General features: G+C 33.5%; 1 protein-coding gene across 1 annotated transcript in view; it reads right to left on the bottom strand.

Moving 5' to 3' along the window:
• Positions 1–255: 255 nt before the first annotated feature.
• LOC143256057 (protein spaetzle 3-like) overlaps positions 256–15,145 on the bottom strand; it is a 31,237-nt gene continuing 16,347 nt past the window's right edge. Inside the window, exons 2-5 of the mRNA XM_076512728.1 lie at positions 13,521–13,645; positions 5,798–5,989; positions 3,623–3,748; positions 256–607 (exon numbers count right to left, since the gene is read on the bottom strand). Coding sequence (XP_076368843.1) covers positions 439–607; positions 3,623–3,748; positions 5,798–5,989; positions 13,521–13,645 — 612 coding nt within the window. The 3' untranslated portion in view covers positions 256–438. The remainder of the gene's footprint in view (positions 608–3,622; positions 3,749–5,797; positions 5,990–13,520; positions 13,646–15,145) is intronic.

Here is a 15,145-nt window from a genome sequence, read left to right as displayed (position 1 = left end):
TTTCGGAAGAATTTTTAGGAAATTTCTTTCAAGTTTAGCAATACAATAACTTACCTGGTCTCTGTTCATCACGTTTATCGAAACCCGGATTCTAGCATTGCAGGTACGCAGCCATACCACTGTGCCATTAGAAGCTTTTTAAAAAAAGTCACGATTTCTTGTAACATCAAAGGTGAGTGTGTTTTCAAAGCTGTCCCCAACATACATTTTGTAGAATAACATTAAATATTTTATCAACCACACTGACTAGCTGGCTAAAAAATAAAACAAACTGCCTTTAATATTAAATGATGAACACAGTATGTCGCATACTATGTTAATTTAATGAAAACATTTGCATGGTGGACAGTTCGGCTTTGTGTTTCTGTCCCAGAACTCGGCTGCATATTGTCCCTCGTGTTTGAAATTTACAACAACAACAAAAAAGTACTGGTTGACTCATTTACTGACTGTGTTTTCGCATCGACATGCACAACAAGATGGAAACAGAAACCAGTCCATGAATATCCCTTTACAATCGTCATCAGGATCGTAAGTCAACAATCTATGCCACTTGTACTTCTGTTCACAGGAACAGTCATTCTCACATCTCTTTGTCTGTTCTGATCTGAATCAGAAAAAAAGAAAACAAGTAAGTAATTCAGTATTCAGTTAGTAACTATAAAAAATGTCATGCTTCATCACACGTTAATAAAATACATAGCATAAATAATGACTATTTTTTAAAGAGAGAAGTACTGACGTTCTACAAGTGGATTTCAGAGATATATTACAGACCACAAACCAATAATTTCATACACTGTCTTTATATAAAACAGAGTGTGTGTGTTTTTCTTACAGCAAAACCATATCTGGTTATCTGCTATATCCATCAAAGAAAATCGTATCTCTGGTTTTAGAGTTATAAACTCTGAGCCTTACCGTTGTCCCAGAATGCGACTATGTAGAATAGAAACGAAAATAGACTAATTTTTTATTCGTGTTGTGGCAAGACAATGAACACTACATAAACTGATATTCCCCCATTCAGTATACATTACTAATTGTAAGTTTTCAAATTTAATTTTCTTGGGTATTTCAAAAACCTATTTTTAGTCTATGCGGAATTAATCTTAATAGAAGTGGAAGCATAGAGCATATAAATAAATAATTAAACCGCTTTTTCTTAACCCGATTCATATGATTATAAAAAAACGTTTTTATTTATTTTTTCATATATATATCGTTTCTACAAATTTTAGGTCGCGACTTTATTCAAATTAATCAACTGTTTTAGTTCATTTAGAAATTAAAATCTAACATTTCCGTGAAATATTATGATTAGCAGCGCAAAACGTGAAACAAAGTTGACACAACTTGAGGTTTGTGGAGCACCGTGTAAAATACAAAGTTGACACAACTTGAGGTTTGTGGAGCACCGTGTAAAATACAAAGTTTGACAACAACTTGAGGTTTGTGGAGCACCGTGTAAAATACAAAGTTGACACAACTTGAGGTTTGTGGAGCACCGTGTAGAGTTGAAGTTTGTTTTGTCAAAAGTCGAAACAATAAATATTTCTGATTCTGATGAACAAAGATTATTTTCTAAACAGATATAAATGCTGGTGTTTAAATTGTTATTTATAAATCTAAGGTGCGATTTATTTACAGCAAAATCTGAAGCGTTGTCAAAGAAGAATGCGATATCAGTTACACGATGAGCATTTGCGACTGATTTTAACTGAACAAAACCTGATATAATATATAAATACATAAATAATACATAAATCAAAGATACGGGTTAAACATTGATAGTGACAGATACGGAGTGTTTAATAAAAGTTTGCGTATTTTGAGTGTTTACACTGATGGAGCCATGTTGTTTAATAACAGTTTTAACGTATTTTATGTGCTTATACTGATGATGACAAAGTGTTTAACTGATTTTACGTATTTTGCATATTTATACTGATGGAGACGGAGTGATTGACTGTTTACGTAATTTGCATATTTATACTGATGGAGACGGGGTGTTTAAAAACAGTTTTGAGTAATTTAAATGCTATGATGCAATCTTTAATGTCAGCAAGATGTGAATAAAATCCAATGAATGTGGATTTATGATAAACTTTGTTCACCGTATGAACATTTCAGTTCCTCAATCTTTCAAGAAAATCCGATTAAATCACTGCTTTAAAATATGAAGAAATCAGAAAAAAATTGCTTTGGAAAATTGTTTTCCGTTGTCGTTTCTAAATAAAATCATTTACACAAAAACCGCAAACTAAATACCCCATCTGTTGTCATGCTAAATATTTCAAAGAAAATTTACTTAAGTCATATCCTACTTACAGTTACACAAATAATAAGAAACTTATCAAACGGGTATGTCATAACACTCAGTTAAAATGTGACTTTTAAAATGTCATAGATTAAAATGGCACTTCAGCTTTAAAAATAACAACCACTGAATATCCTCTTAATATAAGCCACATAACACTATGTGACACAAATTTTGTTCCTGGATAGTATGTGTTATTTCTTAATAGTCTATGTTGTAAAAGTACAGAAAATAGCCATTATTCCCTTCAAACTTTGCTTTTGTGACCTGATAATGAAATTTAGAAATCAACCTATATTCTATGTAAAAACGGGCAAATTTGCACATTTTCATTTACATAAGGTCTGAATGAAACAACATGTGAATAAAGATTTACATGTATTTATACTAAAAGTTATACAAAAATGTTTAGAAGTGAGTAGTTTTTCGAGATTTGCGACTGTAATGTAAATCACTTTCACGTATTAGCCCCCAAATAGTCTCCCATCATGTTTCCGTTATACGTTCCCAGGTCACAAAAGTAAAGTTTGAAGAGAAAAATAGGTCTTTTCCATTTAATTTAGGCATAAGCAATTGGGAAATAACACTTTCTGCCCAGGAACAACAAATAGTAAAAATTTTGCTACATAGTATAAGTAGCAAGCTATAGCCTTACAGTATTTCTGTCCTCTCTGCCGCCCCATCATAGGTAAATAATTAGACCATCACGCATTAAAATTTATTTATCTTTTCCAGTCATCAATACGAAGATTATTTCATGCTGAAGTATTTCTTATCAGGACAGGATTCGGGATGTTATTTCTTACTTGGCAAGAGCATTATCGTGGCAAGCAGAATAATTAGTTCAAATCGCTCTCACTTCTCCATATAACTTCACAGGACAGCTTGCCACTCTTAAAATAACCACATAATCGAATATATTTACCGTAACCTTTGTTTGAAGTCTACACGGTATTTTCATACAAAACAAATGAAGCCTAAACCTCGGGTTTGATTTAGTTTGTCTTGAATTTCGTCCAAAGTTACACGAAAAATATCTGCGTAGGCCGTCCCTATTTAGCATTCTAAGACTAGAAGGATAGCAGCTAGTCACCATCACCCACCGCCAGATCTTGGGTTACTCTTTTACCAACGAATAATGGGATTGCCCGTCACATTATAACGCCCCCACGGTTGAAAGGGCGAGCATGTTTGGTGTGACGGGGATTCGAACCCGTGTCCCTCAGATTACGACTCGAGTGTCTTATGCATTTGGCCGTGCCGGGCCTACTCTAAGCCTCGGGAGTAAGTTATGATACTTACTGACAAACTTCTTGCTGAATCGCTTGTTGAAGATGTTGAGTGTTAACTACAGCTCGTATCTTTCCTGCGCTGTTGGATGCCCAGTACGGTGTCACAATTTCCACTGCTGATTCACAAGCGTCTACTCTGCAGGTTAAAACGTAAACTGATAAAATTACATTTGCCTCAATAACCAGCCTTCCTTTAACTTAAAACGTAGATTCAAGCTGTTCGTTTAGATTTAAGAGATACTACAGTTTTCATTGTGTAGATAAAGTCAGAATCCAAATAAGATATATTTACGAAGTGTTTCCAGTAAGAAAAATGAAAAAATCAACTATTTTCCGTTGTATTATTCGTGAAGTTAGAGTGTATTTACATGAAATCGTTTAACGTCCTGTGATGTTTCGTTTTATTATAAAATGTCTAGAAATAGTAAATGCTGTTTCGTAAATCATAACTAAAGAATTGTCTGTTTGTTTTCGAAATTAAGCATAAAGCTACACCATGGACTATATGTGCTCTACCCATCACGGGTATCTGAATCCGGATTTTAGCGGTGAGAGTTCACAGAAATACTGCTGTGCCACTAGGGGGCGTAATTAAATAAACTCGATAATCAATACAATTTCAAAAGTTAAACTTGCATTTTTAAGACGTTAAATGGGAATAATATTTTCACGATGCTTTGAAAACACTTGAGTTACAAAATTTATAAATCGCAATTAAAAATGGTTTGCTTTGAATTTCGTGCCAAGCTACACAAATGTTATCTGCGTTAGCCGTACCTAATTTAGTACTGAAAGGGAATTCATCACCACCCACTTCCAACTCTTTGGTCTCTCTTTTACCAATGGATAGTGGGATTAACCGTCAAATTCTAACGCCAATTCGATTCAAGGGTTAAGCATGTTTAGGGGGATAGGGATTCGAACCCGTGACCCTCAGATTACGATTCGAGCGTTTCAACTACCAAGCCTGCAGTTAAAGAATCTCTATCTTTCTGAAAGTATTTTTCAATATTATGTTTTTCCAATACAGTAAACATATTTATATATTTCATAATAATAGATACCATTACTAGCTCTTCAAGTATTGACTCGTTGTTGAAAATTTTATTATATTTAAGTGCTTCTACAATATAACACTCAGAACAGTTTGACTACACTTTTTAACTAGTTCATAAAATACTGAAATATATAGTTTTATTAAATTTTGTTGGTAATATTTTTTTTTCTATAAATTGACTTGGTTTGTTTTGAATTTCGCGCAAAGCTATACAAGGGCTATCTGCGCTAACTATCCCTAATTTAGCAGTGTAAGACTATAGGGAAGGCAACTAGTCATCGCCACCCACGGCCAACTCTTGGGCTACTCTTTTACCAACGAATAGTGGGATTGACCGTTATATTATGTTACACGGCTGAAAGTGTAAGCATGTTTGATGTAACGGGGATTCGAACCCGCAACCCTCGGATTACGAGTCGAGTGGCTTAACCACCTGGCCATGCTGAGCCTTTTTTTTTCTGTAAACTAATTATTGCAAACTGGAGCACATTATTATTGTAATCTAAATTTGACAGCCATTTCTAATTCAAAAGTAATTTCCTTTAATTAAACTGTTTTGCGTAAGTTTAAATCTTATGAATAAAACAAAAAAGCCATAAAAACTGACTGGCAAATCTAGCGTTATATTGAACAAGAACCAGTGTTCTTGTGCAGTTCACTACATGTCGTGCTATTATGCCAATAAGTTAACGTATAGTTCATCAGTTATTTTGCAATTCTAGTAAAACGCTAAGGCACTTAACCTGCACATTAGAAACGGGAATAAAAAGAAATTACACTTTTGTTTGGTTAGGAAGACCTGTACAGGTCTTCTACAATATTGTATCTCGGCTGTGTATGTGTGTAAAACCTTCCCGGTTAAAACACCGTTCTCAGAGTTTTCGGAACCAATTACAGCACATAATTGAAATCGTACGGGGAGCAAAATATCGTTAAAAACGTTTAGTACAACCCAGCTTCACTGTGTATCAACTTGTGTAACTGTATAACACATCTGGTCAAATGTACAGTTCTGAAAAACCCTTGCTGCTCTACCTACTCTGGAAATCACTTTCTGGCTCTTGGTGCAAATACAAATAAAAGTAATTGTTTGTCAAATCCATTTAAAGAACCACTGGGATTACTTACTTATTTGAAGACCTCGTGAAGGACGTCTGGCTGGTAGCTCTTTCTGTCCGTGTGTGAAGAATATGCCCATCGTAGGTTTCGTACTGATACAGGTATGGCAAGGTATAGTTGTCGGCTGGGGTAAAAGTGTATTCTCCAAACATACGCCGTATTAATGCTTTGTTTTCGTCAATAAACTTTCCAATTTTCGCTCTATTCAATGAAAAAGAACAGTCACACACTAAATATCGTATTTATTCACGAACAAATCGGTTTACATATTTTTCTGAGACAAATACGTATTATTTGGCGACGTATTCAGGAACAAATCAGTTTACATATATATTTTTTGAAGGCAAATATTTATTATGTATCACTGTATTCATGAACAAGTTGGCTTACATATTTTCTGAAGACAAATATATATTATGTAGCATCGTATTCATGATCAAATCGGTTTACAATTTTTAGCATCACTAGGAAACCATACTCTGTTATATTTTCTTGTTTCATAATTCTGTACTGTTCATGTTTTTAACTGTAATTATAAAAGTTTCTGTAGTTGATCGAGTTTTTTCTTTTGTGTTTACGAGGGGCTATTCTGTAAAAATAACAGATAAGAGATGATAAGCCTAATTTTACAAATAAACAATGTTTATGTAGAATTTACAGTTATTTGTTAATATTGCATCTCTTGTTGACCATCACAAACATAAAAAAATCACAAGTTACAACACTGAGCTAACTAACTGGTTGACAGTAATATAATAACAGACTAAATTATGCATCAAGACACTCAATAAATCAACAACTCGACATTCTCATCTGACACACTCACTCCGGCTCAAAGTGTGACGTAAATCTTCCTAACACCAGACAACGATATACAAACGTCTAAATTATAATAGTCTATGACGAAATATTAGACGCACTTCCCCAGGGTCCCTGAAAGTGTTCTGTTTCAAGAGTAACTAAAATCAAAATTAAAAAAAACAAATATTTTTATTTCTTGCTTTTCAAGTTAATATGTCATGCTGTGTTGTAGCCGCTACAGGGTGCATAATTCTTCTCGTGATTCTTGACATGCGCAAGTGTTACTGACGTCACGACAGTATATGTTGCAATACGTCTCTTGTATGACGTATGTTATGTATTGCAAATTTAAATAGCTTAAACCTGAGTTATACGATATTATAAATGTCAATGTGTATCCATTTTATGATGCTTGCCAACAAGAATGATACTAACAGTTTTTTATTCAATACAAATATATTTTATTATTATAAACAACAACGCAATTTACAATAACAGTTATAACAAATAATGATCAATGTACACAAGTTTTACAAACTTACAAATTATATTGAATCTTCCATTTGGTCTGGGATGTCTTTCATAACTTATCGAGGGTTCACGAAGAGTGAATTAATTTCGAGTTGATATGGATACGTTTCACTTAGCAGAAGCTAGCTAGTTCTTTTCTCTTTGTTAAAGGTGAAATTTTTAACTCCTGAAGTTATATGTCTTTGTAAAAATTCTAAATTCTAGTATGAATCTGCTAAAGGTAAACGGTTTTTAATGTTCGAAATTTATAAATGTTTATAGTCAAATGTCTGTAGTTTCCCGATTGATAAGCGTTAATCACGGTTCTAGCTTCCAAGGTTTATATACACACATATATTGTTAAGACGAAACACCAATTTTTATATACACACATATATTGTTGATTCTTACACTCGAGAATCTTGTACAACTTCAGTAAACAGGCGGGAATTTTGTAATAGAGATTTAACAGTATAAGTTATGTACGTGAACGAAGGATTCGTGCGTTGAGTTTCGAATAGTAAATACATGTATTTGTTTTCTCTGAAACGTATAGGTTCGTTCCTCTCAAACGGGCCTAACCATCATTGAATAAGTATTTCTTCAATGGACGATTAGGGTTAGGTCTATAGCTACATCATCCAGCACTGGCTGTGACCGATAACATATTTCTGCTAGAAGAATCTACATATACATCTGATTACTTTCATTGGTCTCTTGTCAAGACCTTAAAACAACAAGTCTTAACAAAATTCAACGCTTACCCTTGGTTCGGGTTTACCGTAACACTCAAAATGAAAAAGAAGACTATAGTAAACGGGTTTTCGAGTGATTTAAACAAGCCATTGACCTTTTCCTACTTAGATTAGTTTAGTGTGGATGATACCAATGTTACGAACGTGCTACTAGTTTAGACCTGGATAATATAATTAGTTGTGTTAAATTACAGCTGGGTAAAGTAACAACAAGAACAGAAAGAGATACAAGTTCTGTGTAAAACCAGAACTCTATCAAAACTATTTTAAGCGATGAATAATCGATCAATAAAATTGTAAAATCAAACTAACAAGTAAATGAAAGTAAAACCACTTTGGATAAACACACAATGGACACAAACACTAAACAACAGGATGAAGAAGGAACAACACAGACAACACAAGCTAAACACCTAAACATGCCATTATAATAGAAGGAATACCTGGTTCGTATAAAGAACCACAATTAGCTATAGAAATAAGGAAACAAAAATCAAACACAAATATATCCACTATCAAACGTTTGGTTACGGGTGGAGACCTCGTTAAAAGGGCTGAAGACTTAAATGTTTTGCTAGCAGAATGGCTGAAAGACACCTTTAGTTCTAGTAACATTAAAATATACATACTTGGTATGAAACCCAATAAACAGTCTTTCATATTCATGTGGATACACTATTCCATTAACACAGAAGACACTGAAGATGAAGTCACAAGAATACAGATTCTATACATAAACATCGAAAGAATAATTTAAAGTAGAATACAACAACCTAGTAACATTATCAAAGTCTACACAGACAACACAAATCGACATTAAGGAACAGATAACTAATTATATCACCTCTAGTAACAGAAGTTTGAAGTAGAAGAAAAAAAAACACCGGCCATGGTTATTATACAATACTTCAACTGTCAACTTTATGGTCTCGTGGTGACAGTATGCAAGTCGTTACCACGTTGTGTCGGATATGTTGGTAACCACCTCACATGTATCTGTACATTGGAATACAGTAAACCTTTGTGTTATACCTGTAACAAACACCATACAACAAACCACACTAACAACACAGCCACAACAACAGACACTACTTCTTACAACAGTTATGCAAAAAAAAACAGCCACAACAACATAAGGTAATTGAACAACATCTACAACAGAAACCCACAAATAGTACAGAACAAGTTAATAAGCAACAAAACAGAACAACAAGTAATAGTAAATGAAACTCAAAGTACCAACAACAACAGTACAAAATCGCAAACAATCATCAGATAATAGCCCAATAACAGAGACTATTAAAATATTTTTCTCGAGTTCTTTACACAGCATCAAAATCGAGAAAAGAAACAAGACTGTATTACATTCATTATAAACATATCAAAAATCAACATAACATCAGTAATATTACATACAGTATAAACATTCATGGGCCCATTCTTAACATAAACATCCAAAATGGTCTTACTTCCAAGAGACACGAGATCGAAAACCTTATAATACAGACTAATCATGACATTGAAGTAATTACTGAGACTATGCATTGTAAACAAAACTTGACCTAAATTTTCGGGATAAATCGCCTTAAGAGTAGATAGAATAAACAAAAATGACCAGGATATAGACACAGCATTATTGCATAAATCTGCTCTTTCTGTTACACAACTGAATATTCAAAATAGTATCGAAAATATTACCACAGATGTTGACGTATCAGATAATTAAATAATAATATTAGCTGGTATGTACTATACTCCATCTAAAATATCAGATACCCAATTTTCGTACAAATTAATATAAAATAATAAACAGCCAATATTAATAAGTGATCTTAACAGTAAACATAAAAATTGTTGCTGTAATACAACAACACCAAATGGAATAAGTCTTTTAAACTTAAATTATTCTGGCTGTGTGTTGTTAAACGACAACACTCCTGCCCATACCAGTAACGTATACCACATAAGTGATGTATTGGATCTATGTATTAATACAATAGAACTAGCAAACAAATGTTCAAATTTTTGTGTTAAAAGTATGTAAATAGTGATCACCTACCAATAACCTGGGTCTTCAATAAAACACATCATCACAATCAACCAATAATAAAACTAAAGTTAATTATCGGAAAGCTAATCTGTCTAAATATGCAAATGAATTAGATAAATTACTTATCATATTTAGTAGTTGACATTGTACAAGAACCATCAGGTATTGATGTATACTGTCAAACAACCTCCGAGTGTCTAACAAATGCGATTAATAAATAAACCAATACCAAAACAACAATCATACAATTATTACACAAAATAAAAACCACATGTACATATAACAAACATGATTATTATAAGAAGGTTAGACAGAAGACATTACATAGATACAGAAGATTCAAATATGAAAACACAAATTAACTTCATAAGAAATATAATTAAACAGTTAAACCAAGACAGGTAGGACAGTTACTGATTAAGCCAAGACAGGTAGGACAGTTACTGTTTAAACCAAGACAGGTAGGACAGTTACTGTTTAAACCAAGACAGGTAGGACAGTTACTGTTTAAACCAAGACAGGTAGGACAGTTACTGATTAAACCAAGACAAATTAATATACTGACTCTAGGAAATTTTGTACACATTTAAAAATACTTACAAACTATCAAAATACAAATTATCCAACTTTACACTATTATATCAAATAAACAGTAAGTAGAAGCTTTTAAAAACTAATTAAACAAAGTTCAAAACACAACAAGAACCAGACAGGAATAATAATTTATACAATATAGTACATAAGTTACAAACACCAACATTTATGTCTACTACAACATTCTACCAAAATAATAATCACGATCCAGAACAAAACATCATAAACATAATAACTAAACCAGAGGTTATTCTATCTATATAACATATAAAAATAAATAAAGCACCACCAAAAGATGAAATACAAACAATACTGTTAAAAAAATATATTCAGAGATTGTTTGACCATTTAACAGCTGTATTTAATCCATCCTTAAATTCAGGAAACATACCTGCCTCTTGGAAGAAAGCAAATGTACTTACGTTTGTTTTGTTTTTTGAATTTCGCGCAAAGCTACTCGAGGGCTATCTGCGCTAGCCGTTCCTAATTTAGCAGTGTAAGACTAGAGGGAAGGCAGCTAGTCACCACCACCCACCGCCAACTCTTGGGTTACTCTTTTTACAAACGACTAGTGGGATTGACCGTCACATTATAACGCCCCCACGGCTGAAAAGGCGAGCATGTTTGGTGCGATGTGGATGCAAACACCCGAGACCCTCAAGTTACGAGTCGCACGCCTTAACCCACCAGGCCATGCCGAGCCATGTACTTATGTTCTTGAAAGAAGGAAAAACAAAGAATAAGCCTGAAAGTTACAAACCGATCAGTTTAACTCGTTGTCTAGGCAACATTTTAATTAGCACGAGGATCTCAACTTTTATATAGATCACATCATAATTATTCGACGTTCAAAATGGTTTTAGAAAATTTCGGAAAACAATTGATTATTCAGTTTGGCTTACTGAACCTGAAGTAGATAGCTTTAACCAAACGATATGCACTTTCGTTTTTTTCCTCGATACTGAGAAAGCATTTGACGCAGTGGGATATAATGGTTCAAGATTAAAATGAAAATAACTGGAATTACCAATAGGATTTATTCACTGGTTGTCCAACTTTCTTGACGACAAAAATGTAGAGTAAATATTGTGGACTCCTACTTGGAGTATTTTGCCCCAGAGGCGGGTGTTTCTTAGGGAGGGGTAGTTAGTCCTAGCCTGAACATCATGTATGTAAGCAACATGCCATTAAACGGTATTAACTGTAGTTTAACTTCATAGTGTGATGCCGATGTGACTCTCTGGAAGAGCGCAAACTCAAGTATCAAACAATTTACAATCAGTTTTAAATCAAGTCGTTGAGTACTGTCAGAAATATAGAATCAAAACTCATATTATTCGAAAATCTCTTACATGACACAGAAACTCTCCTAAATTACAACTGCGTGGAGCTCTACTTGATACCAGTTTCTCAGAAAAATGTTTAGGCCTAACGTATGATTCAACTTAACTTGAAGAAAACACATGTCCGAAATTGTATTAAAAAAAAAAAAAAAGTGTTGCAGCGAGCAAACTATTTTAATAGATTAACAGCAAGAACATAGGAGCGTCCACAGAAAATATTATAACAATTTATAAACAGTATGTTAGACTGGTAATAGAATATGTATGTCCAACATAATTAAATGGAGCAAAAACAGATCTATAAAAAATTCTAAACAATACAAAATTCAGTACTAACCACAGCCTTCAGTGTAATAACATCCAGAAACTTAACACTTTTACATACTTATACACATAAAGCCTATTTCCACTGAAAGATAGATTGATAGATTGTTCGTTCCGCTACTTTAATAAACATTTATACATAAATGATCTATTGACAGAAATAGATGGTTATGTCATACATTATATAGATATAAAGCCACATGTACTAGACTTTAAAATTATTTTACCAAGAGTTAAGACACCATCGTGTTATTTAAAAAGGGAATTTTATGTTTTAATACGCGGTGCTGGACATCTCTTGTAAACAAATGTAATTTGATTTCTTAACTGTTTGTGACCTTACAAAAACTAAATGAAGCAAAATACTACAGTACGAATTGTTTGCAAAAGTTTGTAGTCAAATCAAACAAAGAATTTTAAAATGTACTAAATACTAGTAGCATTATATTGAAAGAGATGAACCTATAAAGGCGAAAAAATGCAACCAGTTTTTTGTGTTAAAAAACTACTAGTAGCATTTAATAGTTCTTAAATCATCAAAGCGAGAAAGAGGTCCAAAATGTGCTTGACCTTCCCAGGTTCTCAACGACCTAAAAACCTGTTTCCTTAAACAAACATCGACATTAAAATGAACATAAGAAGCAACTCCTTCACGCGTCATTTTAATGTATACTGACTGACAGACAACACCACACTGTAAAATGATGAGAGTGTTTAAAACAGATAACCCCACCACGCAACCTTCGGTCTCCTTTCTGGAAAATTAAATTTAGTAATTTAAAGACGGATGGGTTTGACTTTGATCCATTTCTTGTTTAAGGCATTGGAATCCGTTGTTAAAATTACATTTCTTGGAAGGGTCATAATGTTAAAAATATATTACAAATAATGTAACTAACAAATACATAGAAATAAATTTTTAAAAAATACCATCATAATCAAATTCCATGAGTAGAAAAACAATTAAAAAACAAGAAAACTTGCAAGTTTCACGGATGCAAGACTTTTAACAACATGAACAATATGTTATAAAAAATATAAGGCATTTAACAAATAAAATGTTGTTAGCCCTTGTTTTGTTCTACACTAGTTTAATTCCCATTATGTCTCGTTGCACATTATATCAATTGTTGAATTCAATACAACCAAACAAGTGAGCCTATTCAAATAAAGTAAGAGTTCTTATCTAGTCCAGGAAAAAAAACATTTTTCTTACGATGAAATTTCTGAGAAGTAGTCTCTAATTGCACGTAGAACTAGGTTGAAGGCCCATTACATTTAAATCATGAGCGCGTGTCATGCATTTTGTATTATCGAAACAATAAGTGATTTTTTGTTAATGAAACCTCACTTACTTTGGGTAGCGAGTTCCCGGTGTAGGACAGTAGAGCTGACTCAGTCGACGAACACATGGGTATCCGCGAACGATCTCTCCTCGAATTTCTAGGCCTAAGGTCAATGATATAAGAGCCAGAAGAAACTGAAAAGTAAGTCATATTATTAGAAAATATTAAAAAAGTAATCTGTGAATTACTTTTTTGTGTGACTTCAATATTAATATAATAACCAAAACCAGATTTGGATAGGATGTGCACCAATGCAAATGTATTGTTTTAAATCCCAAAACTGCACAATGGGCTATTTGTACTCTATCCCTCAAGAGAAGTCAAGCCCCAAATTATCGTTTGTAACTAACCAGTGACTCACCAGCGAATATTTTTATAAAGGAGAGCCAAAAAACATAATTAAGTTTACAGCAGAAGTTAAATTTTCAGTGGAACGTATGCATGATTTGCTCGTGGAAAGCATGGTGTCCAGGATTCGGCATTTTTCAAAACAGTTTGTTTCGGTTGTTCTGAATCTCATACAAAACTACTTGAGGGCGGTTATTTATATTACACCTCCATAATTTCCCCAAGCGGCACGACAGTATGTCTGCAAACTTACAACGTTATAATCCTGATTTCGATATCCCTGGTGGTCAGAGTACAGATAGCTCATTGTGTTGCTTTGTGCTTAACTTTACACAAACAAACAGTCCCTAATTAATTAGTGGTAGATTAAGGGAAGGCAGCTAGTTAATACCACCCACCACCAACTTTTGAACTGCTCTTTTATCGTTGAATAATGGAATTGACCGTTACAATATAACGCCCTCACGGCTGAAAGGGCGAGTACATTCGGTGACAGAGATTTGGATCCGCGATCAGCAGTTTGCGAATCGAGCGCCCTAATCACCAGACTTTTAATATGTATACATATTTCTCTTCCTTAATAATTTCCTTTAAATTATTAAGTCAGATCAATGTATAAAAACAAACAGTAAGTATTGTTTTTCTTTCATTATTGTTGATTGTCCATTACTTTACAACTTATGAAATTGGTTGAATTTATTCGTTTGTTGGTAACTAAGCACAAAGCTACACAATGGGCTATCTGTGCTCTGCCCACCACAGATATCGAAACCAGGATTATAGCGTTATAAGCCTGCAGACACATTGCAGTGCTACTAGGAGGGAGGGGGCAATTGTATGAAAAATCCTCACCTTATCCTTCAACTCGAGGTGAGATTATAACGCCTTCATTAACCTTTTAAAATTAGAATTAGAGACTTGAAGATATATTATATGCTTGAAAATGTCCATATAAAAAACGGGTTTGGCGTAAACATTTTGTAAGAGGATGGGTGTTTCAGGGGAGGAGTGAACCATACAGAATATTGTGAGGACTTTGTCGTCAAGTTGTATGGATGAGCAGCGTTTGGAACATAATGGTTGCGGCGGCTATATACAGTCATCGATCCTTCTTTAAGGTTAAAAGTTACAAAGTAAGCTATATTAATTATAAATAGGAATACTCAAAATTTTCTAGCATTTATAAATTTTCAAAATGAATTTTGATAAATGTTAAGTAATATCAGTTACTGCTCAAAATAACACAGCGAATTTTTTCACTAAATACACTCGGTGGACTCAGCACA

The sequence above is a fragment of the Tachypleus tridentatus genome, chromosome 7 (genome assembly GCF_004210375.1).
Source record: "Tachypleus tridentatus isolate NWPU-2018 chromosome 7, ASM421037v1, whole genome shotgun sequence".
NCBI classification, from domain to species: domain Eukaryota; kingdom Metazoa; phylum Arthropoda; class Merostomata; order Xiphosura; family Limulidae; genus Tachypleus; species Tachypleus tridentatus.
Note: the sequence above shows the minus strand (reverse complement) of the source record. Positions and strands in the feature narration are given on the sequence as shown.